This window comes from Dromiciops gliroides, chromosome 2 (genome assembly GCF_019393635.1).
Source record: "Dromiciops gliroides isolate mDroGli1 chromosome 2, mDroGli1.pri, whole genome shotgun sequence".
Classification (NCBI taxonomy): Eukaryota; Metazoa; Chordata; class Mammalia; order Microbiotheria; family Microbiotheriidae; genus Dromiciops; species Dromiciops gliroides.
In genome coordinates this window covers 345,327,225-345,353,212 of record NC_057862.1, presented here as the reverse complement: position 1 = coordinate 345,353,212, position 25,988 = coordinate 345,327,225, and the positions used below count along the sequence as shown (strand labels likewise).

General features: G+C 39.3%; 1 protein-coding gene across 9 annotated transcripts in view; it reads left to right on the top strand.

The window, feature by feature from the left end:
* The window catches only part of FBXW11 (F-box and WD repeat domain containing 11), a 97,216-nt gene that overhangs the window by 48,374 nt on the left and 22,854 nt on the right, over positions 1-25,988 (top strand). For 5 of the 9 annotated variants that reach the window (XR_006354882.1, XM_043985690.1, XM_043985686.1 and 2 more), the window contains 2 exons: positions 13,068-13,130; positions 19,657-19,882. Coding sequence is in view for 8 of the 9 variants with exons in the window: in XM_043985686.1 (XP_043841621.1) it covers positions 13,068-13,130; positions 19,657-19,882 (289 nt within the window). In the remaining variant the exon portion in view is untranslated. Of the gene's footprint in view, positions 1-1,780; positions 1,803-13,067; positions 13,131-19,656; positions 19,883-25,988 lie in introns of those variants that run through there. The other 4 variants (XM_043985692.1, XM_043985693.1, XM_043985694.1 and 1 more) reach the window with 2 other exon arrangements.

The following is a 25,988-nucleotide window of genomic DNA, read 5'->3' as shown; positions in this document are numbered from 1 at the left end:
TCTACTGCACGACTCTGAACCTTGTCTCCAAGAGAAGAATCCTAACATTCTTGGCTTTCTTTACTCCACCCCTTGCCCTTTCACTTTCCCTTCCTTTTTCCAAGTGCATTTTGAGTTCAGAAAGAGGCAGACACATTGAAAGCCAGAGTCAAACCTTTTCATCTCCTTTTTTCCCCTCCAGCTTCTTGGATACCAGCTGTATAGTGAGAACAAAACTTTCCCGAAAGCCTTTATGTGTGACAAGAGACCACTGGCTGTAAATCAGTCAATCAACAAGTATTTATTGGGCACCTACTATGTGCTAGCACTGTGTTAAGACTGGGAAAATACAGGTATAAAGATTTGTAATGAACTAATGTTTCGGGTTTGGGGGAAACAAGGACATATACAAGATACAAAATAAATACAAAATTCTGTTTTGTTTCATCTTCCTTAGTTTGCTTTCTTTCTTCCTTCCAGCTTTCTTTCAAATACTTCTGCCTCCATCATATGTCATTCTGTTTTTGTTTATCTATTTTATATGCATAATGTAATGATTTTATATGTAAAATATATGCACTTGGTCATATACCCTTGTGAAGGGTTAATTGGCATAAATGTGAATGATTTACCTTTTTTTCCCCCACAACAAACATTTATTTTCCAGTTACATGTAAGGGTAGTTTTCAACATTCATTTTCATAAGATTTAGAGTTCCACATTTTTCTTTCTCCCTCCCTCCCTTTCCTCCCCCCTTCACAGGATTGCAACCAGGTTATATATGTACAATCCACAAGTGTTCTTTTTATTGGTTCTTTCTATAGGGGTGCATAGTAAGCTTCATTAGTTCCTTGGGATTGTCTTGGATCATTGCCCTGCTGAGAGTAGTTAAGTCATTCACAATTGCTCATTGAACAATACTGCTGTCACTACGCACAATGTTCTCCCAGATTTGCTCACTTCACTATACATCAATGTTCATTAGTCTTTCCAGGTTTTTCAGGGATCAGCCTGTTTGTCATTTCCTGTAGCACAAGACCATTCCACTACAATCATATAGCACAGCTTTTCCCATCATTCCTCAATTGATGGACATTCCCTTGATTCTCAATTCTTAGCCTCCACCAAGAGTTGCTATAAATATTTTTTCTACAATTTTCCCCCCTTTTCTCTTTTTCATGATTACTATTGTTAACTGTTTCCCTTCCATCCTATTCCCTTCCCCATGATATTTGTTCTATTATCCATCTTTCATCCTATCACTCTTCAAAAGGGATTTCCTCCTCCACTCTGCCTTTCCTTCTTTTGCCCCCTCTCTCTTTATCCCCTTTCTCTCCTATTTTACTGCAGGATTAGAGAGATTACTCCACCCAATTGAGTGTGTACATTATTCCCTCCTTGAGCCAGTTCTAATGAGATTGAGGTCTTTGACCCAATTCTGATGAGTGTTAGGCTCATTTACTGTCCAGATTAAATAGATTACCCCACCCAGTTGGGTGTGTGTGTTAGTCCCTCCTTGAGGCAGCTCTGATAAATTTAAGGTCTTTTCAGCCTTTTCTGATGTGTGTAAAATTCATTTACTGCCTTGCTCCTCTCCCATCTCTTCCCCCACTCCATAAACTTTTTCCTGTTTCTTTCATGTAGGATTTCACCTCTGCCCTTCCCCCTCCCCCAGTGCATTCCTTTCACCCCTCAATTTAACCCTAAAGATGTCATCACCTAGCTAAGTGACACAGTGGACAAAGCATCACCCTTGGACCCAGGGGGATCCCAGCCAAGACTTGGCCTCAGACACAAGACAGTCACCCACTGTACAACCCCAGGTATGTCCCCCAGCTCCAATTTTTTATGATTCTCTAGGGTCTTGTATTTGAAAGTCAAATTTGCCATTCAGTTCAGGTCTTTTCATCACAAATATCTAAAAGTCCCATTTTTTCCGCTGAAAGATTATGTTGAGTTTTGCTGGGTAGGTGATTCTTGGTTGTAATCCCGTTTCCTTTGCCCTCTGGAATATCATATTCCATGCCCTCTGGTCTTTTAATGTAGAAGCTGCTAGATTCCTTGATCATGGTTTTCAGGTAGACCGATAATTTTCAAATTATCTCTCCTGGACCTATTTTCTAGGTCAGCAGTTTTTCCCAGAAGATATTTCACATTGCCCTCTATTTTTATTCATTTGGATTTGCTTTATTGTGTTTTGGTTTCTCAAAGTCACTGGCTTCCATTTGTTCCATTCTAATTCTTAGGCAATTATTTTCATTAGAGAGCTTTTGTACCTCCTTTTCCATCTGGCCAATTTGACTTTTCAAGCTGTTGACTTTTTTCTCATGTCTTTCCTGCATCACCCTCATTTCTCTTTCCATTTTTTCCTCTACCTCTCTAACTTTATCCTCAAAGTCCTTTTTGAGCACCTCTATGGCCTGAGACCAATTCATATTTTTCTTGGAAGCTTTAGATATAGGGGCCCTGATGTTGACATCTTCCTCTGAGGGTGCCCCTTGGTCTTCCTTGTTACTGAAGAAACTTTCTATGGTCCTCACCTTTCTCTGTCTGCTCATCTTGCCTTTCTTAGCTCCTTAAAGTGGGGCACTGTTTCCAGTCTGTAGTATTCCAAGCTTAAGAAGTCCCAGGTGGTATGATTTAAGGAGAATCAGGTTCTTCACTCATCTGGCCTGTTCCCTGGTCCTAGACGACCCCAGACCAACTTGCTAATCAACCAGCTTTGTGTGTTGTGGTTGTTAGCTCCAATGAGCCTGTGCCCCATCCCCCACCTGGGCCACTGCTATTTAAGCCTACCTCAGCAGGGGTGAAAAATCCAAGTTCTGCCTCAGCACCAGCATAGACCCCTATAGTCTCCCCCCTGTCCAGGGCTCAGCCCACTTACCAGACTGTGAGTTTAGTTCCAGACAACATTGGCGTTTCAGCTGATTCAGAGGCTCTGGGGGTCTGCTTCTCTGGTGAGGCCTTCCTGGGACTGGATTTGTGTCAGGGTGACTGTGGGGTTGGACTCCTGTATTAGCACAGCAGCTCCCTCCTTCTGACCTTCCAAGACGTTCTTGGTGAGAAGATGATTTTAACACATTCTTCTGTGAGTTTTGCTGCTCTGGGTATTTTCCTATGGTGTTATTTGGATGGTTTTTGGAGCGATCGTGTCGATTTACTTGTTTTAATTATTTGAAATATTGGTATTCAATAATTTGAATATTGGTGTTTGGTACCATAGCATCTGTCAAGCTGCTGTACGTCAGGCACCGTGCTAGGAAATGAAGGCACAATGGCCCTTCAAATAGACTATTACTCCCTAGGCTTTCTTTATGAATGGGCATTTACTACAGGACTAGCTTTTTTTTTTTACTAACATTTTTTAACTTTGAGAATTTACTGACCTAAAGCATCAGCATTTCAACTGACAAATATAATCTCTCAACTTAGTAAAAGCTTTGTTCCAAAAGTTTACTTATGAGTCAGTTATATGGAATTTATTCTATTTTCCTATAGAAACAATGTAAATATAGTGCTGATCCCCCCCCCCCCCCGCCACGTATTTCTATAAATGCCTATTTTCTGTTGTAACATAGTCCCTAAAAGTACTATTTCAGGTATAGACACATGTCAATAATATTTTCCCTGCACAGAAACAGCATGTTAGGCCAGTTAACATTATCAGAACACTTAATTCTATAGGAACAATGTTACTCTAAATGCATCATCATCCTAAATAAGTTAAAGCAGCATTTTGGACTTAATGGTGCAGTCTAACTATTTGTACTACCAAAAAACCCAATTTCAGTCAGGAAATCCTTATGAGGATTGTATTCCAAGGAAATATAAGTCCTACTTGTTAGTTGGGAATAAATCAAATTGGGATCCTAGAAACATCTGTCTCCATGGTGCCCACCACTTCTTCCCCCCACCTAGAGTTCCTGAGCAACTTTTTGGAAGTTGTTTTACAAGCGATCTGAATTGGAACAAAGAACAATTGATATCTGATAAGGAGTGGAGGGTGGTTTCTCTCCAGGTAATTTCCCTTGGGCAGTTCATACTTGAAAAATCACGGGATAGCAATTGCAGTTGGATATAGAGAAATGTTAGTATTGCTTCTTGAAATTTTGCCTACCTCTACCCTAAAGATTTGCCAGATATATTTACAGGTGGCCACTAGTGACTCACAAGAACAAACTAAAAGGTGGAAATACTAAGGTATCCCACTCCTTTCCCCCATTACTGGGAATGAAGAGATACTTTATTCAGGTGATTTTTGTATGATGTGACCAAGCACCTTTTGGGCCAGTTTTCAGAACTTACTCAGATGACAGATTCTTCTTTCTTCTTGTGGCTTTGATAAGTAATTTTTGTGTTTACTGTGAAAGAGTAGAAAGAACATTGGATTTGGGAGGTCAGGATACTTGGGTTGTTTGTGTCACTAACTTATTGTGTGACCATACCAAGTCAACACATTTATGGGCTGCTTCCTCATCTATAAAATAAGGGGATTTTACTGCCTGACCCTTAAGATTGTAGGAGCATAGCTTTAGCTGTAGAAGAGAATTTAGAAGTCTTCTTCCAGCCCTTTCATTTCACAAATGATGAAACCCAGTCCCAGAGATGTTAAGTAACTCAGACAATTGATGGCAGAGGTGGGCTTTGATCCTAGGTGGTCAGATTCCAAATATAGTGCTCTTTTCCAAGTTGCTTCCCCTTTGTTTCCCGTTGTCCTGGGAATGTTAAATAGTGGAATTATGTGTCCACCCTATTTTCTGCTTCTTTAGTAGCAGCATCTTTCACATACACTGGTGTCTACCCCTGTTTTGGCACTTTACCACTAGAGTAATCATCATAATATTTTTATTTGGGTTCCTGCAGATCACCTCTATACTCTCTCCTTGGTGATTCCTGCCACCTACTTCTGTATTTTAATTATCTCTACTCAGATGCCCTGCTAGACAACTCCACCTGGATCTTGTGAGCACCTCAAACTCTATCCAAAATGGCATATATCATCTTTTGCCCCTAGCCCCCTTCTTCCTTTTTTTCCTGTCTCTCTTGAGGGTATTGCCATCCTCCAAAACATGTTTGTTTCTTCTTACTAATCATCATCATTTTTCTAAGACTATTATAATAGCTTCCTAATTGTTCTCTCTGCTGCCTGTCTTTGCCCCCTCCAATTCATCCTTCACATAACTACCAAGAGAATCTTGCTAAGGCATACTTCTGGTCATGTCATTTCCTTGCTCAAAAGCTTGCCAGGGTTTCCCCTGGTGCCTTGAGCATAAAATCTAAACTCCTTTATCAGAAACTTAAGACCTTCCACAATATGGCTCCAATCCACCTTTCTAGCTTCATTTATCAGAACTCTTCTAGGGGTAGCTAGGTGGCATGGGGCAGCCAGGTGGCGCAGTGGATAGAGCACTGGCCCTGGAGTCAGGAGTACCTGAGTTTCAAATCTGGCCTCAGACACTGTGTGACCCTGGGCAAGTCACTTAACCCTAATTGCCTCACTAAAAAAAAAAAAAAACTCTTCTTCATTAATTTTACATTAACAATTACTGATTTTTCTGTAATGTGACATGACCTCCCTCACAATTATACACATACATGATCCTGGTGTGCTGCTTCTTCCCAAAATTACCTATCTTCCTTCTTCAAACAGGTAGCACCTTCTTTGTAAAGTCTTCCCCTAATCTCCCCCCCACCACACACACAATTTTTATCCCATCCCTCATTCCCACAGATCACTTTGATCTCCTTTGTGTTTTGCTCATTTATGTACCTGTTTTATCAGTGGACAATAAGATTCTTGAGAGGATAACCTTATTTTTCTTGTATTTCCAATACTTTGCTTATATGGCGAAAGCTTACGAAATTTTTTTTTTAAATTGAATTGACTCAAGTGAGTAGGCTTTTGATATGGCTAGACTCTATTTCCTTTCCTATTTATTTTAAAGAAATGAGGTGAATTCACACCATGGCTTTTGGTAGAGTTTTTTTGGGTATGATGTTTCCATTGCCTCCCATAGCATTCAAACAATGAGCATAACTGTGAACTTGGCCATGCCTTTTCAACCCATGCTCAAAACACAGACCCAAACTTGTAGCTTTGATTACAAATTGGGAGGCAGGGAACTAATTCTTTTTACATAATACAAAGTTTTTGAGGTTAGGAATTTTTGGCTTGAAATGATGCATCAGTCTGTTAGATGGTGGCACCTTCTGGTGAAATTTGATATTACAGGCCTGTGCCCATGAAATACTATCGGTACATAAAAGAAAAAGGAAAGCAGTAATATTCCAGGAGCTGCAACTGAGGCGTCAGGAATGACCAGTCATCCTAGAAGTTCTTGGGGTTTTGGAGATAGTGAGGTGGCTATCAATGCAAAGAAAATGCTGCAGTTAGCGAAGTGCTAGAAGGGCAAAGTGGCAACTAAAATTCTATAGGAGACATAATACTATGGTTTTGTAACAGCACGCCATGTGGCTGTTTACCATCTTGAAACTCTTGACAAAAAGTCTTAGGAGAAAAAAAAAAATATATATATATGTATGTTAATGGGAACACGTTCCTATTTTGGTAGTTTGAACTCACTGGAAAAGCATTCATTATTGAAATTAGCTTTCACTTTTTCACTAGAATAGATCCATTAATAAATAATAACTGATCAGTGAATATATGCATATACTTATCAATAACAAGAACAACAAGTGTTTATATGGTTTTCAAGGAACATACATCAACCCAACACTTAAGAAAGAGTAAGCTAGTATAGATAACTTAAGTGTACTACTTCTGCTGCAGCACCTCTGGTTTAGCCATTCTTGAACAAGAGACCATATCTTTACCAGCACTGAGCTAACTCACCACAAAATAATGGAGTATTCACTGGAAGTGACATTCTTTAGAATTGTAGTCCTTACAAAGAAAATAGCTGCTGGTACTAATACTACTTTTGGATGGTGGGAAAGTTATCTGGCCAAAATAGAAGTGTTTATACTAATGATCTTTTTATAAAACTTGACCTGCATAGGGTTGTGGGTTTTTTTTTTAAACATTTTGTCCACAGAAGATACATATGAAATGACAAGATAAGATTCTAGTTACTGGAGTGCTATTGAAATGGATCACCAACAAAACAAAGGATTTCTTGCTGTGATGTAAATAGCATTTTGACAAAAGGAGGGACAGTGAGATTTCCCCCCTTTTCCAGTGTAACACTCCTGTAGCTCGGATTTAGGTTGTTTACTCCAAAGAGAGGCAGAATGGTCACATTTCCTATATATGTGTAGTGTTTGACAATTTACAAAAGTGATTCACTTTCATTGTTTCTTCTTCATAACAACCTTGCAGTAGGCAGGGCAGATTATACTACCTCTCTTTTAGTGCAGAGAAAACAGACATAGAGAAGATAATTAATGTGTCAGTGTCCAAAGTTCTGTGACCAGTAGCTAGTAAAAATGGAAGGTGGAGCCAGGATTAGACCCTGTCTTCTGAATCCTTGCCAAGGGTTCTATCAATGAGCAGCTCAGCCCATACGTGTCGTAACTTCTTATGTTAATCAAATATTCTATTGAAAAGTAGTAGAAAATTGGATGGGTTTCACTTTCAACTTTTTAAAATTTTTCCTTTTGTGTCTCCTGGTAGATATTCTGAGAAGGCAGTTGAGGAGAGAAGTTAAGGCTAAATTTGTTAATTTCAAAGAATATGCCATCCCAAAAGTTATAGTGACCTAAACTGGACCTCTCCCTCTTTTATGCATATTTAACTGAGGGAATTTCCTAATTCCTTGTGGGTTTCAGCATCTTTGCTTATCTAATTTGGAAACTTGACATTTTGTTTCCTTGTGTCTTTTTTTTTTTTTTTTTTTGCGCGGGGCAATGGGGGTTAAGTGACTTGCCCAGGGTCACACAGCTAGTAAGTGTCAAGTGTTTGAGGCCGGATTTGAACTCAGGTACTCCTGAATCCAGGGCTGGTGCTTTATCTACTGCGGCACTGAGCCGCCCCCTCCTTGTGTCTTTTGAGGATTAAAAATCATGATTACCCCTAAATAGGCCAGTATAAAGCAACTGTATCCATCTCATTTCCCTCCTCCCACTGTATTTCAAGCTGATGCAGTTAACCTGTATAGAGAGGTGAGAAGGTAGCTTACTATATTTTCCATTACAATTTCCTCTTTTCCTCTTGACACTTAACTAAAATAAGAAGTTGCTGTGTATTGTAGCCTGATATTGTTCCAGACAGCAATTCTGCAGGGAGGACCATAGAAATTTCCTCTTTGCAACTTGCTAGGAAGACTTGATAAAAATAAGCCAAAGAAGTGTGAATGATACCTAAACATTTCTCTATAAAATAGAATTTAATTAAGTACAGTTGAAATTTCTGTAATTCTTAATTACTAAGCCTTCAGAGATAAATGGGTTTGGAAGGATATAGAAATAAATAATGTATGACCCACTGGGGGAGTGAGAATGAGGACAAGTTTTTCCAGAAATATCCCTCAAAAATTCTTCAAGTTCCCTGTCCCATGGCCTACAAAAGTATTTTTTTGGCTATAAGAGTAACTTCCAAATATGACTCTAGTCCTGCCATGTTGCTTTTTGGAAATCCTTTTGAAAGAAAATAATACTATGCTATTCAGTCAGTATTTTTGTGAGATCTAGGTTGAATTAGTTTAAAAAATTATTAAACTCTTAATATATCCATAGCATTTGGCTAAATACTGAGAATACAAAGGCAGACAATCCTTGTCCTTAAGAAGGAGGAAATAACACAGTGGTGGTGACCAGGGAAGGGCAAGAGGCATTTTGGTTTAGAACAGGGGTTCTTAACCTCTGGGATCCATGTATATATTTCATGTATTTCATTTTATGTATTTTAAAACATTCTGATCCTAGAAAGTTATGAGACTGTGAGTAGGGCCACAGAGAATAGATTGTCTTTCCTAGAGAATGGCCCTAGTTGTTTTGGTTAAGGTTAGAAATGGAAAGGAGACTGGCAACTAGTTGTCGAAGCGGATAAAGCACTGGTTCTGGATTCAGGAGGACCTGAGTTCAAATCCAGCCTCAGATGCTTGACACTTACTAGTTGTGTGACCCTGGGCAAGTAATTTAATCCTCATTGCCCCTGTCTCTCCCCCCCCCCAAAAAAAAAAATAAATGGAAAGGAATAATAATAAGGGAGTATGGGTATTTAATACCCTGGCAAGGCAGATAGTGAGAAAGTAACCAGCAAACAAAAGTAAATATTGGGTGTTTTGAAGGAACCAAGTGGAAAAAACCATAAGATGTCCACAACATAGACAAGAACTGAATATGAATTTTACATTCATATTTTCTTTTACAGAAAGGAAATTGAATGATGAGATACTGTCACCACAGATCTGTCAAGATAGGATAATACCATATGTTAATTTCTATGCACTGGCATCTAAATTAAGTACTAGGGCCCACTGAGTAATGTTCTTTGATAGGATCATAGATTTAGACCCGGAAGGTCAGAGCTTGGCGGCCATTCAGTCCAGCCCCCTCATTTTGTAGATGAGGAAACTGAGGTCCAGAGAGGTTGGAACTTGCTCATGTAAGGGCTAAAATTCTAGCTAGTCTGTCTAAAATATCTAATGAGTGGTCACCAATAAATTATAAGCTTTAGCAAGAGCTAGACTTTTAAGCATTTATTAAGGAGAATAAGAATTTGGTAAAGAGAAAGAGAAAGGCCTAGATTCCTCTATCTATCAAAGGGAGAGAGCACTCCAAGCTCCGCTCTCTGCCAGAGTCCTCAGGAAAGAGCGTGAGCCAGTGCGCCAGCCTCCCCCTTCTTCCTCCCACAAGCAAACGTCACTTCCTGACGACAAAGAAAATATGCATGGTCTTGCCCTCAGAGGCCCTCTCCCCATGTTGGAGCTTTCCTACAGTAAGTCTCCAGCGGGTGGCGTCATTCCAATTGTTACACTTACTATGGTACAAAGTAAATATTCAAATACAAGTTCTTTGCTTCCAAAATCCAGCACTCTCACTTTAGTTTAACTCATCTATGTAGCCCACAGAATTAAGGCCTTTCAGAGCTTAAACGATATGACTTCCATGTGTAAATTGGTATCACACAGTACTAATGGGCAGCTATGTGTGTGGTGCAGTGGATAAAATGCTTGCTGGGCCTGGAGTCAGATCCAGGTTCAAATCTGGGCCTCAGACACTACGTGTGTGACCTCGACTGTACAATGGGGCTAACAGCACCTGCTTCACAGAGTTGTCGGAAGGATCACATGAGGCATTCATGAAAAGTGCACAGTGGGTGGCGCAGTAGACACTGTCTGAATGCTCATCCCCTTCCCTCATAGAAGGACCATTTGCCTTTTCCACTAAACTTCCCTTTGGCTAGGATAGAATTTTTTTTAGGAAGAAAAATATGTGTAAGCTTCAGTGAATAAGCTGGAAAGCATTTCCCGGTCCTTGAATATTGTAGATGGGATTCTTGCATTACACAGAAGATTGGATTGGATCTGTGATGTCAAACTCAAATAAAAATACGGCCTCCCTTGAAACCTTACATAACCTGGAGGCTGCACACTGACGTAGAAAACCACTCGTGAACATTATCTATGTTCTATTGTATTAAAAATTTTTTTCCCAACTGCATTTTAATTTAAATATTTAAGCACTTACTGTGCTAAGCACTGGGGCTACAAAAAAAGAGGCAAGAAACAATGTTTGCACTCGTGGAGGTCACAATCTAATGAGGGAGACAACATGCAAACAAATATTTACAAAGCAAGCTATATACAAGATAAATAGGAAATCATTATCAGAGGAAAGACACTAGGATTAAGAGAGGTTAGGAAAGGCTTCCTATAGAAGATGGATTTTGGTTGGGACTTAAAAAGTGTCAAGATAATGGAATGTGATAGATGAGATTTGACCGAAACTCAGGAGCCCACCTGAGTGGATTACTGGCTGATTTGACTGGATTAGTAGTTGACTAGATTCTAAGCACATTTGGCTGGTACTTGAGAGTACTCAGAATCTAAAAAAACTTTGAACTTCTGGCTCAATCAACCAACCAGCTTGAAGAACCTTCCCATTCTGGGAGGGGACAGGAAGGAGGAAAGGGGAGCCTGCCAAAGAGTGCTGTCTTTTTTGGTTCTTGACTTGGTGGTGATGGCAGGGAAAGACAGAGAGGAGCTGAGGAAAGATAGAATTGCGAGGTTGTAAGAATTCTGTTCTCAATCTTTCTCTTTCTATATTTCAATAAACCCTTAAAAATCTAAACTCGTTTTATCAGTGATTTTAGTCAGTTTCCCCCAAAACTGGGGGAACAGATTAGAACCCACATTTAGAATTTTTAATTACACAAAAGGAAGCTGGGGGGAGGGCTGTAGGCAGAGATTGAGAGGGAACATTCTAGGTATGGGGGACAACCAGAGAAAATGACAAAACAGAGAAATGGATTGTCTAGAGGCAAATGTCACTGGATCAAAGAGTACATAATGGGTGAGTTAGGTCTAAGAAAACTAGAAAGGTAGGAGGGGACTAGGTTATGAAAGGACTTTTTATGCCATAGAGAGTAGAGTAGGGAGCTACTGGAGTTTACTGCGTAGGGAGGTGACATGGTTAGACCTACATTCTTAGCCACTTTTAGTGGCTGAGTGGTGGATGGATTTATTGGAGAGAGACCTGAGGTAGACAGAGCCATCAGCAGGCTTGAAATAAGGCAGGGATGAGATGAGAGGGCCACACCAGTTGTGATGGTGTCAGGGGAGAAGGGAGCATCTTTACAAGATGTTGCCAAGGTGAAATCCACATGATTGGATATGGTGGTGGTGGTGGGAATGAAATAGTGAAAGTTGACCCCTAGGTTGTGAGCTTGAGGGAGTAGGAGGATGGTGATATCCTCTACCTTAATAGGAAAAGTAGCCGGTGGGGAGAGTCTAGAAGAAAGAAGAGTTCTATTTTGGATATGTTGAGTTTAAAGTGTCTACACTAGACATGTAGTTCAGGATGTTGGAAAGGCAATTGGATTTGGGTGATTGGAGGTCAGCTGACAGTTGGGGGCAGGATAGGCGAATTTGAGAATCACCAGCATAGAGATGGTAATTCAATCATGGGAGCTGATGAGATCACCAAGTGAAGTAGTACAGAGGGAGAAGAAAACAAGGCCTAGGACATAACCCTGGAGGACATCTACAGTTGGAGGGAGTGATCTGGAAGAGGATCTAGATAGAGGAGTGGTCAGAGATGGGTAGGAAGAGAACCAGGAAAGAGTGGTGTCCCATCAAGGAGGAGGAGAGGGCGACCTGTAGTGTCAGGATGCAGAGAGGTCATGGAGAATGAGGACTGAGAATAGACTTTGGATTTGGCAGTTAAGAAATCATTGGTAACTTTGGAAAGAGGGTTGGAAGCACCTTTTGTTGAACTGGTCCTTGGAAGACCATTTTGATCCTCTTGGATTAGATGACCTCTGGTACCTGGTATCCAGGGCCAGCTTTCTCTTTCAAAAATTTATTCAGGTCCCTTCGAACCCTATTATTATTTTAAGAGCATCATCACAAGTGTATAGTATTTCTTTATAGAGCAAATATTTCTTAATCCTCACAACAACACTGTGAAATAGGGGCTATTATATTCATTTTACAGGTGAAGGAACTGAGGCTAAGAAATTAAATGACTCACACAAGTAAATAGTCTGAGGCAGGCTTCAAGTTCAGGAATGACCTTATCCATTGAGTCATCTGGCTGCCTGTAAAAAGTCTGACCTGCACTGAGGACTGTCAACTGAGCATGCTCAGCCTTAAAAAGAGCTGCATTGAAGTGTATGCTTGTTTTGGTGATAGAACTACTAATCCAGGAATGATGAAAAAGATGAGCATGCCTCCCAGACTTGCCCACCCTTCCTCCAACCTCAAGCTGGATGGCATGTGTTAGCCGCAAACTGAATATGCAATGGCAAATTGGCTGTTTTTATATTGGGGGGGAAGGGGGTAGTGTGTAGAAATGCTTGTTGACATTAGTTGTCTTTTTTCAAATCAATGACTCGTAGAAATGAGTAGCTGTCTAGAATTGAAAAAATTCAGTATAATCAAAATAACCTTTTTCTCCCTTAGAACACGTCAGTTATGGAGGATCAGAATGAAGATGAGTCCCCAAAGAAAAATACACTATGGCAGGTAGGAGCAATGCTTACAGATGAGATAGTGAACTGAGTTGGCCCCTCTATCCTTATTTATTTATTTATTTATTTATTTATTTATTTATTTATTTATTTATTTATTTATTTATTTATTTATTTATTTATTCATTTATTTATTCATTTATTTATTCATTTATTTATTCATTTATTTATTCATTCATTCATTCATTCATTCATTCATTCATTCATTCATTCATTCATTTATTTATTTATTCATTTATTTATTTATTTATTCATTTATTCATTCATTCATTCATTCATTCATTCATTCATTCATTCATTCATTTATTTATTTTGGGGCTTTTCCTTTTTCTCTGCATTGTACTCTACCATTTCAAGAAAATAGCCAAATTTACATTTGTTTAGGAAAATAAGAGGATTGGACTAGATAATCTCTGTCCCTTTCTAAAATCATCATTCTGAGGATCAGTTAAAAATGCTTTGGAGTGGGGGCAGCTAGGTGGTGAAGTGGATAGAGCACTGACCCTGGATTAAGGAGGATCTGAGGCCAAATTTGGCCTTAGACACTTGACACTTAACTAGCTCTGTGACCCTGGGCAAGTCACTAAACCCTCATTGCCTTGCCCCCTTCCCCCCCAAAAATCCTTTGGAGTTTTTCAGCAGTCTGGTTATAGCCTCAAATATTCTATCCATACACCTTATTTTCTTTATTTTATCCCCAAAATATAGGCATAAGTGCCACTGAAAGTGATTATTAAAAATGACTCTTGGCCACTGACTTTATGACTTTTCCTCCTTCTATCTTCTTCCCCTGATCCTTGTTCCCTTTCTTTTTGTTCTTATTCCTTGTTTGAGGTTTTCTTGTTTGTGCTGGTCACATTAGCACATTAATCTGGTTGTGACTCTTTGGGCTAAAGAGGTTTCTGACTCCAGTGTGATGAGAGGCTTTGTTGTGAAATCCCATGTTACTGGAATTCCTTGACCATGCTCCCATGTTTACACCTACACCCACACAAACAATATCCCTCATCACAAAGAAGACCAGCAAAAAAATCTGAGCTATGTGCAATTTAAATGAGGAAAGCAGATTTGTAGCAATGTTAGCACTCAATTTTCAAAGAAAAAAGTATTTTTTTTAAAAACTCAATAGGATTCTGTAGAAGTGAGTGAAAGGGCATAGATGGTTGATAATAGACTTTGGGAAACAAGCTGGAATAATAGACCAACACAGTTGTTACACAGATAATAGGGTAAAGGAATCTCTGGGGTGCAAAGGACAAATAGTCATCTTGTCCTATCCTACTCTTTCATTTTATAGGTAATGCTGAATAACTTGCACAAAGTCATCACAAACTGGTAAATAGCAAGTCTTGCTGACTATAAATGAAGTGAAAAAATTCAGATTTGGTATTCCTGAACATTCTTTTCCCTTATTTTTTTGTTTAAATTTCAGAGCTATTTTAGCTTCATTTCTGATTGGTTTCTATCATTTTAGCTATTACTCTGGAAGTCAAATAACTAATAAACAATCATATTAAAGGAACTAGGGATTTAAGTGATTATCCTCCCCTATCTGATTTTAGAATGGGTTTTCAAAACTTGAGATTTATCTGCGCTTTAAGTTCACCACACAAAAGATTTTAATTATCAGCTCCATACTACCCTCTGGTGGTGCCTGGTACCACTTAGTCCTTCCTTTCCTCATCTAAGGGAAGGAAAATAAAACCTATAGATGTAATATAGTATTAGAAATGACTCTAATAAATTCCATATATGCAATAATTCCATAAATTCCATAGTGAAAGAAATGTCACCTCATATGGCCAAAGATGGTTCTTGAGAACCCTAATAATAATGATCATGAAAAAATAATTCTCTCATATTCTCTCTCTCTCTCTCTTTCTCTCACACTTTCTCACTCTCTCTTTCTCTCTCTCTCTCTCTCACACACACACACACACACACACACTTTCAGAATTACAATAACCCCCTTTTATGTATGAGAGACTCAGGAAATTAAAGTGACTTGTCTAAGTTACATAGCTGGTAGGTGCCAAGGGCTGGTATTCAAACCCACATATTCTGTCACGAAGTCCATGGATTGCTTTTCCATAATATATGAATGCATCCTCTGATTTATGGAGACCACTGCATTAGATACCAGACAGAAGCTCATGATTATAAGGCTAGACATATAACATTTATCAGTGTAGGTCCATGAATCTCCTTTGACTATCTTTTACAGATCTCTCTATGATTTAAGAGCATTCTTTAGAAAGAAGATAGACTTGTTAAGTCCCTTAGGGTCTTTCTAACCATGATATTAAAATTAGTTTGCTCTAAGTCCTAATACTCTTCTGATATATAGATAATTGAGACACAGGGGAAGGGGCAGGGGAAATAATCTATGTATGCTTGTAGAAAAGCAGTTGACTCATAGGATTGTTCTTTTTTTTTAATGGTTGGAAAAGAATATTGGATCTATATTTCTTTCCACACAAGTTCAGAAAGGTTCAGTACGGTATCAGCAACAATTATAGTTTGTTTGTTTGTTTTTGTGAGGCAGTTGGGGTTAATTGACTTGCCTAGGATCACACAGCTAGTAAGTGTTAAGTGTCTGAGGTTGGATTTGAACCCAGGTACTCCTGACTCCAGGGCCGGTGCTCTATCCACTGTGCCACCTAGCTAGCTGCCCCAACAATTATAGTTTGAAAGTTACATCTGTTTATTTATGAATTAGAGACGTATTTTGATACTACAGTTCAAATACCAAAATACTCATTTAAAATTCTTTTTTAATAACAATGATTTTATCCAAGTATTTCTAGTTGCCTTCTATTAAAATCTTCTTCAAGTTATTTAGTAGCTTCTCTCCCTAGTTCATCAGCCAGCATTTATTTAAGCACCAAGGACTAGGGGCATGAATGCAAAGAAACAATCCCAACTCATAAAGGATGGAAAAGTATACATTGGAAATATAAATATGCACAGCATAAACATGAAGTGAATAAATACAAACAAGGGAGGTGGAGGGGTCACAAAGTATTTTGGGGGTAGGGAGAGCACCAGTCCTTGGTGGTGGGAGTTGGAGGTGAGAGGAGGTGTCAGGAGAGGTAAGGAGGGAATGCATTCTAGGGATCTGGGTCTGCCAGCATATAGCCATAGGGAGTGATGTTCAGTAAGTCTGGGAAGATAGGTTGGAGCTAGGTTATAAAGGCTTTAAAAGTTAAAACAGGAGCCTGTATGTTATCTTAGAGGCAATAGGGTACCACTGGAATTGGTTTCGAAGGACAAATTCTTTTGGCAGCAGTGTGTAGGGTGGAGTAGTGGTGTGAGAGACTTGAGACCAAATAGGGGAGGATATCTCTTATCTAAGAGAGGTGATAAAGTGGTAGCTGTGGCAACTGGTAGGTGCCAGTTGAAATAATGAAGAGAATAATACTGAGGTTACCTGGAGGAGTGAAAGGATAGTGGTGCCTTTGAGATAGCATAGTCTGGAAGAAGGGAGCCTTGGGGTGGGGAGGGGGGAAATAATAAAAATAATAAGTTTAGCTTTGGATGCATCTAGTTTTAGAATCTTTGGAACATCCGCTTAGAAATGTCCAAAAGGCAATTGATTCAGGAATTCAGCTTAAGGGAGACACTAGATCTGGATAGATGTGGATGATTGATAGATAGACAGAGCTGGATGGATAGATAGATTTGTAAATCATCTTCGGAAAGAAGGTAATTAAATTCATGGGAGCTGATGAGATCACCAAAGGAGAGTATATATAAAGAAGGTCTGGGACAGAACCTTGGAAAGTGCCCATAGTTAGGAGGGGTGATATAGATGATGATTAATCAAAGGAGACCGAGATGGAATAGTCAGGCATACACAAGAAGGATTACCAGTGAAAGCAGTGTAAGGAACACCCAGAAAAGAGAATATTCACTAGAGTTCTGAGTAGTGTCACATGTAACCGTTATAGGATGATAGCCTGAGGGGATGGTAGGAGCTATTTTGAAGGATGGGAAGATGGTTGAAGGCAGTAGGGAAAAACCTAGTGGGGGTGGGGTGTGTGGATTAAGGGAAGGAATAAGCATTTATATGGCAACTACTATATATATACCAGGCCCAGTGCTAAGCACTTTTTACAAATATTGTCTTATTTGATCCTCATAATAGCACCTACTTCATGGGACTATTATCTCTATTTAACAGTTTAGGAAACTGAGGCAAATAGATTAAGTGACTATTCCAGACCTAGCTCATTAAGTGTCTTCCTGTCTCCAAGGCCTAGCTCCTTGTACCAGCAATTCCCACTAATGATTGAGGGTTGATTCTGGATGCTGAAGAAGGCAGGAAGGGATGGGATCCAGTGCACTTGTAGAATCAAAAACTTCATAGGATTTAGAACTGGAAAGGGAACTAGGGTATTATCTAGTCTAATCCTTCTATTTTACCAATAAGGAAACTGAGACCCAGACAGCTGAAAACAGTTGTTCATAGTCTCAGAAGTAGTTATGATGACAGCTAATGGAGGAAAAGCCAGGTGTGCAGACTTGGCTGAGTAGTGAAGATATTAGGCTTAATCTCATGGGAATTCCAGGCATGGGTTTGAATTCTCCATATAAAGTCAGTTTTGAAAAGCAATGAGGTAAAGTGAAAAGGGGCCTGGATTTGGAGTGAGAAGAACCAAGTTTGAATCCCTGTAGTCGCTGCTTACTTACTGCTTTTGTGACCTTGGGCAAGGCACTTAATATTGTAATGGCTGATTAAGATGGCTTTTTAAGATGTGCTGTATTACTCCATTTGATCCTAACAATAAGTGGCTTGCACATGGTCACATCACTGGTAACTGTTTGAGGAAAGTTTTAAACTAGGGTTTCCCTGACCCTGGGTCCAGTACCTATTTATATAGCTCCTATGTGCCAGGCAAGTATGTGCTAAGTGCTTTTTAAACATTTCCCGTTCCTCACAACAATTTTGCCAAGGGTGGGTGCAGATGAAGGAACTGAGGCAACCAGAGCTTAAGTGACTTGTCTAAGGTTACACAATGTCTGAGACCTGATATGAACTTAGATCTTAGTAACTCTAGGCCTAGTGCTCCAAGCATTCTACCACCTAGCTGCTTCTGAATCAGTATTTAATTATTTTAGATGTTTATGTGTGTGTAGACACACATACACACACAAACACACATATGCTTGACTCTTAATTCTCAGTACAATGACTAAACTGTTTTGAAATCTTTTAATTTCAACTTGTGAATAATTCTGCTGTGATTAAGAAATTGCTTTTATCGGTGAATGAATCCATTCTTGGTAAACAGACCTAGGATTTCCTAATTTTTGCTCCATATCAACACATTAAGTGTAAATATCATGGCTCTATAGCACACCCTTCTGTGTGAGTTGCTTATTTTTTTCAGTTTTCCTCTCAGCCAAGATTATTCCCCAAGGGTTAGGGGAAAGGGGGCTGTCTTTCTTCTCAGCCCAGAGAGGATTTGTGTCATCTCTTCTTCCCCTTTTCCCCTTCGCTTCTCCTGGAAAGCATTCTAGCCAAAAAGGTGGAAGGAGATTTTTGAGCTCCCAGTATTTTCCACCAGAAGATGGGTTGAGGTTGGAGTTGAATTTTCTCCTCCCCTTTCAACTCAGATCCTGACAACATAAAGCTCCTTTTCATCAGCACTGCCTTGACATTATTTCACACCAGCCACTACCATCGCATCTGCTTCTGACGTCAGCATTTTGGGGTTTGCTTATTATTCCAATTTGATCATTACTTATTTAAAATTTACTTTTGAGCTTATAAATAAAATTGTTTGTAATTGAATTTATCACATTACGCTTTGAATAATGAGGAAGAAAAGGTCTTATTTTTCCTATTTTTCTTCCTCCAAAGTCCCACTTTCCTGAATGGTGACTTTCCATCTCAGAACACTTTCAAGGAAAGCCTCAGCCATGCTTGATTTTACTGTCTCCTTTCCAACCTCCTCCTCCCCTGCTTCTTCACCCATTGATTGCCACACCTTCCTTACCCCTCCCCATAGTAATGGCAAACCATCTTCTAATTATTCTTGGATTGGTTTCTTGATCTATTCTCCTTTGGTCCTCTAAGCCAGGACTTCAACTTTTTCCACTTGTGACTCCTTTTCGGCCAAGAAATTTTTATACGACCCTAGGTATATAGGTATACAAAATGGGTATACGTAACCTTTACTATTGTCAGTTTTTTTTCCGACTCCCAGTTTAAGAAACTTTGCCCTGACCAAAGTGCCTCTTGTTGGCTACCACTCCACTCCCCTGTCTATTGTTTTCCCCATTTAAAAAGTAACCCACTTGTAGGCAAGGACTTCTGGTTTATCACTTTCTATAAGTATTCATGGTTTTTAGATCTCGATTTATAGATTTTCCTCACATGCTTTTGCATACACTAAGTTGCGGGATGGGGTTATATATGTGCTTGCTTGTTTGAAGTAATTTAGATCTCTTTAGAAAAGTTGTTTTAAACTTAACCACCAATTTACTCATCATGATTTTTATTTTTTCTAAACTAGATAAGTAATGGAACATCGTCTGTGATAGTCTCCAGGAAACGACCGTCTGAAGGAAATTACCAAAAAGAAAAGGACTTGTGTATTAAGTATTTTGACCAGTGGTCTGAATCAGATCAGGTTGAATTTGTGGAACATCTGATTTCACGAATGTGTCATTATCAGCATGGACATATTAACTCTTACCTGAAGCCCATGTTGCAGCGGGACTTCATCACTGCTTTACCAGGTAAATATATTCCTCTTGAAGAAACAAGTGGTGGAGTTCTGTGTTTTAAACACAGTGTTAAAAACTTCCAGTTGTTTTAATGCTGTTTGCATTTATATTTTAATAGGTGAGAAAGTAGAGAAGGTTAACTCAAGCATAATACATAGTGTGTTTTAGGTAGATTTATCTGTGATTAATGTATGTTTAACCGTATGAACTGTATAATATTGGGATGCCAGTATTCCTGTCTCTGAAACATTAGTAATTATTTGTTGTTCTTGTGTCTGACTTTTGGTGACCCTATTTGGGGTTTTCTTGTCAAAGATATTGGAAAGATTTGCCATTTCCTTCTCCACCTCATTTTACAGATGAGGAAACTGAAGCAAACAGGGTTAAGTGACTTGCCCAGTATCCCATAGCTAGTAAGTGTATGAGGCTAGATTTGAACTCAGGAAGAAGATGAGTCTTCCTGGCTCCAGGCCTCTTGCCCCACCTAGCTGCCCTGCCCTTGAAATAGCTTAATGATGAGCAAGTTATTTAATCTCACTACATCCCAGGCAGTTCTGTGTACAGATCAGTGTACTTGGCAGATTGCAAATATGCATTGGGAGATATTTTTCACACCAATGAAAACAAGCCCCATACACACACAAGTCTTGATGTCTCCAGATGAACTACATCAGAATTTGGGCTTAAAAGTTGTGTTTAGTGTTTTCCTCAGTTACTTGTTTGGACTTCTCAAAATGATCCCAAAGTTCTGAGTGCTTTTCCCATGTTCAAGAACATCGTTGATAATGGCTCCAGTGAATTTGTGTGCACTGGCTCCTAGCACCTTTGTTTTATTGAGTTCTCTTTGATTAAAGTTTGGCAGCAGCTAAGTGGATCAGTTTCTTGAGCATCTTGGGTCTCTTGAAATAAGAATGTTACAGGCCTGAGGGATTTAGGACAGTGATCCTAGTCTTCCGTGCATAAAATAGTCCTGTAGCTTCCATCCCAAAGTTGGGGGAGTATAGCAACTAGTATCTGTGGCAAAGACAGTGTTATTACAGCTAGCCCCTTGCTTCCATGCCAGCGTTGCAATGGTATTATTTAGAGTGCACCTGGAAGTATGGATCATCTGAGCTCCTGGTGGGTCACTTGGATCTCTGGACTCTACACCCCATGGGACTTAGCACAAGTGCTAGAACCAGGCTCTCTTCAATAGGCTTTTGGGACCACTAACTCCTAAGGCCTGCAGGCCCTAACTCTGGCTTGTTCTCATAGCATGCTGGCTTTGAATTTCCAAACTCTTTATGCTTCTAACAGATTTCAGTATAAGGTGTTTAAGCAGCTGAAGTGCTTGGAGTCAAAATATTCTCTGCTCTTTTTGTTAAAATGCAATGCTACCTTCTCTAGAAAAGCAAATTGTAACCCTCTCCCCCTTTCTCCTTTCCCATTCCCCCTACTTTCTATTATAAGTGGAAGGTAGAGTTTGTTTAGTAGAGTTTGGTTGAATTTGATGTCTGTACTTTAATGCCAGAAGGGCCTGCTGTTATTCAAGGTTGTGCCTCTTTCTGTATTGGGCAAAGCTATATTGTTTTGCTTTTCCAGATTTTGGTTAAAATCTTTTCAGGGTGTCAGCTGAGTAACATTGCATTTATTAAAGCCTCCACGAGGTGGCAGTATTGGGGTTAGCCTAGTTTGTGAAGGTCCCTTCTCCCAGGGAGTGTCCCTATCTAAGAGAGACACAGAACTGATGAACTTGTGATTATGTATACAGATAGAATAAATGTCATTGCACACAGGTCAAGTTCCATTATAACTTCAAATTCTTTTGTTGAATTGGAATTTTGTGGTATTGAATATTGGAAATAAATGGGTCTTTGGATAAGGATTGGAAATCTTTTCATTATGCAGATGTTTTTGTTGTCATAGTATTTGTTTTAATAGGATTTGATCTGAAGATATGTGTGTGTATATGTACATCAATATATAGAGCACATATGTATTTAATTGGGGAGGACAAGCTGGCCAAGTTGATCTTGTTAGTGTCTAGTAGACTTGGATTAAAACTGGCATTATTTCTTTAGTACAGTTTTGGCCTTGGTACAAGACCATGCCTTAAAAAATATTAGGGGGGAAAATATGTCCATGTGTATGTTCATATTTGTGTTTAACATTGTATTGGGGGATTTGCTAATCTTTATCCCACTGTGATTTGTAGATTTTACTTGATGATCTTCAGACTTGAATTTAAAGTTTATTGAAATGGATATGAAACCTAGACTTTTTATTGTGAAAACTATTAATTTTATATAAATGATCTTCATAGCTTTGGTTTGTTAATGCTCAGTCTGAATATCATACCTGTCAGTACAAGGAAAATGGAAAATGTTTGTGGTCTCTGGCTCCCTTTTGGTTTGGTAGAAAAGTGATAATTATGGTATACTTTTCTTAAAATCATGGTAAATGTTTAGTCTGCAATGTCAATTTCTGCAGGCTAAGTTTGTGGTTAGCAAGAACTGTTGTTAAAAGAAAAATGTATGCCCTTCTAAATAGAGGCAGATTATACTTTAAATAGAGGTGATAAGGTTTTGCACACAAATTAGTCAATTTGTGTATATCAGCAAAGTTTGGATCTTAAAATTACTGACCTTCCTAACCACTGTCTTGTCCATCTGCCTGAACCCAGAGGAGGGATATAAAGCAGATGTCAGGACTCTGCTTAAGACAGGATGGAGCAAGGGGAGTGGGAGATAGGGAAGAGTCAGAACACTGGGAGGGGGTAGGGTCCAGGGCCAGTTAGTGGAGGAAAGAAACACCTGGTTCTCCCAAGGTAATGAGATTTATTGCTAGGCTGTTTGTAATTGCTTGCCTAGTATTTTCCATACTGATTTATTGCAGCTTCAGAGCGGTATGTTGGTGTGTTTTTGATGATGATTCTCAACCGTTTGTACTTGTTATTTGATAGAAAGAAATGGTGGGGTTTTTGGCACAAGTAACTTTATGCCTTTGCCTTAATTCTTGGGTTAATTTATTCCAGGTTGAGATGGATCTAACAATAGAATGTTGCTATTTGAACACGTTTACATTTAGAGTGTTCCCAATTTTGAGTTTTTGCAGCAAGATGCCTTTTAAAATGTCTGCAAAGGGGCTGGGTGGTGGGGGGATATGGGGCAGGGAGGGCAGGGTGTCTTTGAAGCTGCTTTCTGCAGTGCAGCACTCCACCAAAAATTCTTTGAAATGTGTTTCTAAAATAATAAATTTTTTGGTAATTGTATGATCTAAGCAGCTGCTTTATACCTAGCTTTAGTCAAGGGCATTGAGCTGACACTACCCCTTTGAGTTTCATTTTGACACAGTGTTATTTACATATTAAGCTTTGAAATCTATGCATTTTAATTGTTTTAATTTATTATTGAAATTCTTCCAAACTTTCATCTGGTGCCAGTAATCAACAACAGCAGCACTTCTTCAGCATCTTACATAGTATTACTGCTTCATTTTCCCAGGCCACGATGCTGTCATCTTGTTGCCTTGGGGGGGAGAAAAAAGAATGACACAGTAATGAGTACCAGATGTTGTTACTTAGGAAAGTGCTTAATTTTAGCACCTCAAAGGGTTTTTATTACAGGCAAATTGGGCACTGCCCACCTGGGGCACAACCCCACTCCACAAGACAGAACAAATCCAAGAGAACACAATGGCTGTGGATCTCTCAATGGCCTTGAAGGTTTCCCAAGGTGGCTTCTAGCTATTGTCCTTTGGGACTGGGTGATGTCTGCCCTACCCCAAAGATGATAAATATTGTATTCACCAATGAGAGGATACAAGTACTCCACTCCAAGAAGGCAATAAAAAGCAGCACTACCTGTTCATTTGACTCCTTGCTCTCAAGGAGGTTGCCACTATTATTGCTAGTATTATCTTTTCTCACCCAGGAATTTCTGCTGAGTTCTCTGTGACATGACCTAGTATGGGAAGTCACCCTTTTGACTCAGGGAGTCTGCTATATACAACCCTTCAGATGGGACACATTTTAGCCATTTCCCCACAGTTTCTTCCCATCTATCCACCTACCATGTTACCCTCAAATGCAGGTAGGATGAGTAAACTATTGGAGCTGAACAGAGAAAGGCAAGCACTGATTTTGTTTTCTTATCACATTAAACACAGGGTCTTATGCAGTGTGTTTCATGGTACAGCTTCATAAAGTTACTGTATGTCTTGTGCATTAAAAAAAAAAACTTTGGGGGAGTCTATAGGCATTAGGTGTCTGCAAATTAAATGTAGTTTATGAAAGCTTAGAAAAACCCCAAACCAGATCTGGCAGGAAAAATGTCACTAATTCCCTTATATTTGTAGGCTTACTATTTCCAAATGCCATCAATTGAATCAGTACCTGATTCGTGTATTTTCCAAAATATGGTCTCTTTTGGGGAGGGGGGGGGGAGGGAGAGTGGCCTTGACACTCTTGCCCTCCCCCCACTTAGACTAGAAATTGTCTACAATAATCATGGGTTTGCTTACAGTATTCATCAGCAGGTACTGTACTAAGCAGTGGGGATGCAAATACAAATGATGAAGCTATACCTACTTGCTGGTCAACAGTATCAAATGCAAAAGAAAGGTCAGGAAGAATGAAGACCAAGAAAAGAAATGAATATTTGCAGCTAAGAGATCTCTAATTTTGGAGAGAGCAATTTCAGTTGAATGACCAGATTGAAATCCAGATTGCAAATGGTTGAGGAGGAAGAAGAGAGAAAGTCAATGCCCACCATAATATAGAAGAAAAGGAATAACAGGATTTCTTCTACTTTGTAATAGTACCTGTCAAGTAGTCTTATTGTTCTGTGGGCTAGTCTAAAATCCCAATGGAAGCCTTTCTGGATCCTTTTCATTCTAGTGCCTTCCCTCTGTTTTTTTATTTGCATGTTAACCTCCCCCATTTGACTGCCTAGCACAGTGCCTGGTACATAGTAGGTACTTAATAAATGGGCATATCTGAGGACTGGACAGCTGGCAGCATGAATGGTGTGAAAGGATGGTTTTTGTTTTCTGAACCATTAGCTTTCAGATGTAGAACAATGGGCTTCCTGGGAAAGGGACAAAATCTGGAGAAAACATGTTTGAAGAATCACAGGCCTGTTCAAGATGGCTTTAAAATGAAATTTGAGGGAGAAGATGTACAGATATAAAGCCATAAAAGTATGCATGATGTAGGAAATATATCATAGTGGAAGAGAAGTCCAGTCATCTTCAAGAGAAAATAATGCTCAGAAACAGTACTTAAAGAATGTATTTATGGGGGCAACTAGGTGGCACAGTGGATAAAGCACCGGCCCTGGATTCAGGAGTACCTGAGTTCAAATCTGCCCTCAGACACTTGACACTACTAGCTGTATGACCCTGGGCAAGTCACTTAACCCTCACTGCCCTGCAAAAAAAATATATATATGTATATATATATTTAGAATATATACACAGAGTATTCTTACCAAAGTGAGTTTGAAGTTTCAATGCAAGATAAATACTATTTCCCAAAAGATAAATATGATCTTCTAGAAATCACTGAGATCTAAAGGGGCAAAAAAATCTAATGGAAGGGTATCACTTAGAGAAAAAACTCATTGTGGGAAATGTGGAAAAAACCTCAAGTGGGGAAAGGAGAAAATATTGTGTGTTAAGGCATCCTTTTTTCCATCTTCAGTTTTGATTTTGTCTCAATGATAAGCATGAGAGAGAAAATAAGAGCACACCTAAGTGAGAGAGTGAGAGAGAGGTTTTAGGCAGTGTTTTTACTCATCTAAATTTAAGAACTGGCTCTGAGGCGAGGTAGAATAGCATTGAGGGATTCAATGCCAGGCATCTTGGCTAGCTTTCCTTACAGTTTTGTTGCTCCTTAGGTATGAATGAATGAATGAATGAATGAATGAATGAATGAACGAGCATTTATTAAGCAATTATGTGCTAAGCTCAGAGGATAAAAATAGTAAAAGCTAGAAAGCTTCTGTTCTCTGGAAGCTCACTCTCTAAATGGGAGAGACAACAGAACAAGAGATTTATTTAGCTGCAGGGCAGATGGGAAAACTGGGAAGTCCTAAAGGTACAGCAAAGGTGAGTACAGGAGAAATTCTGCTTGGACTTG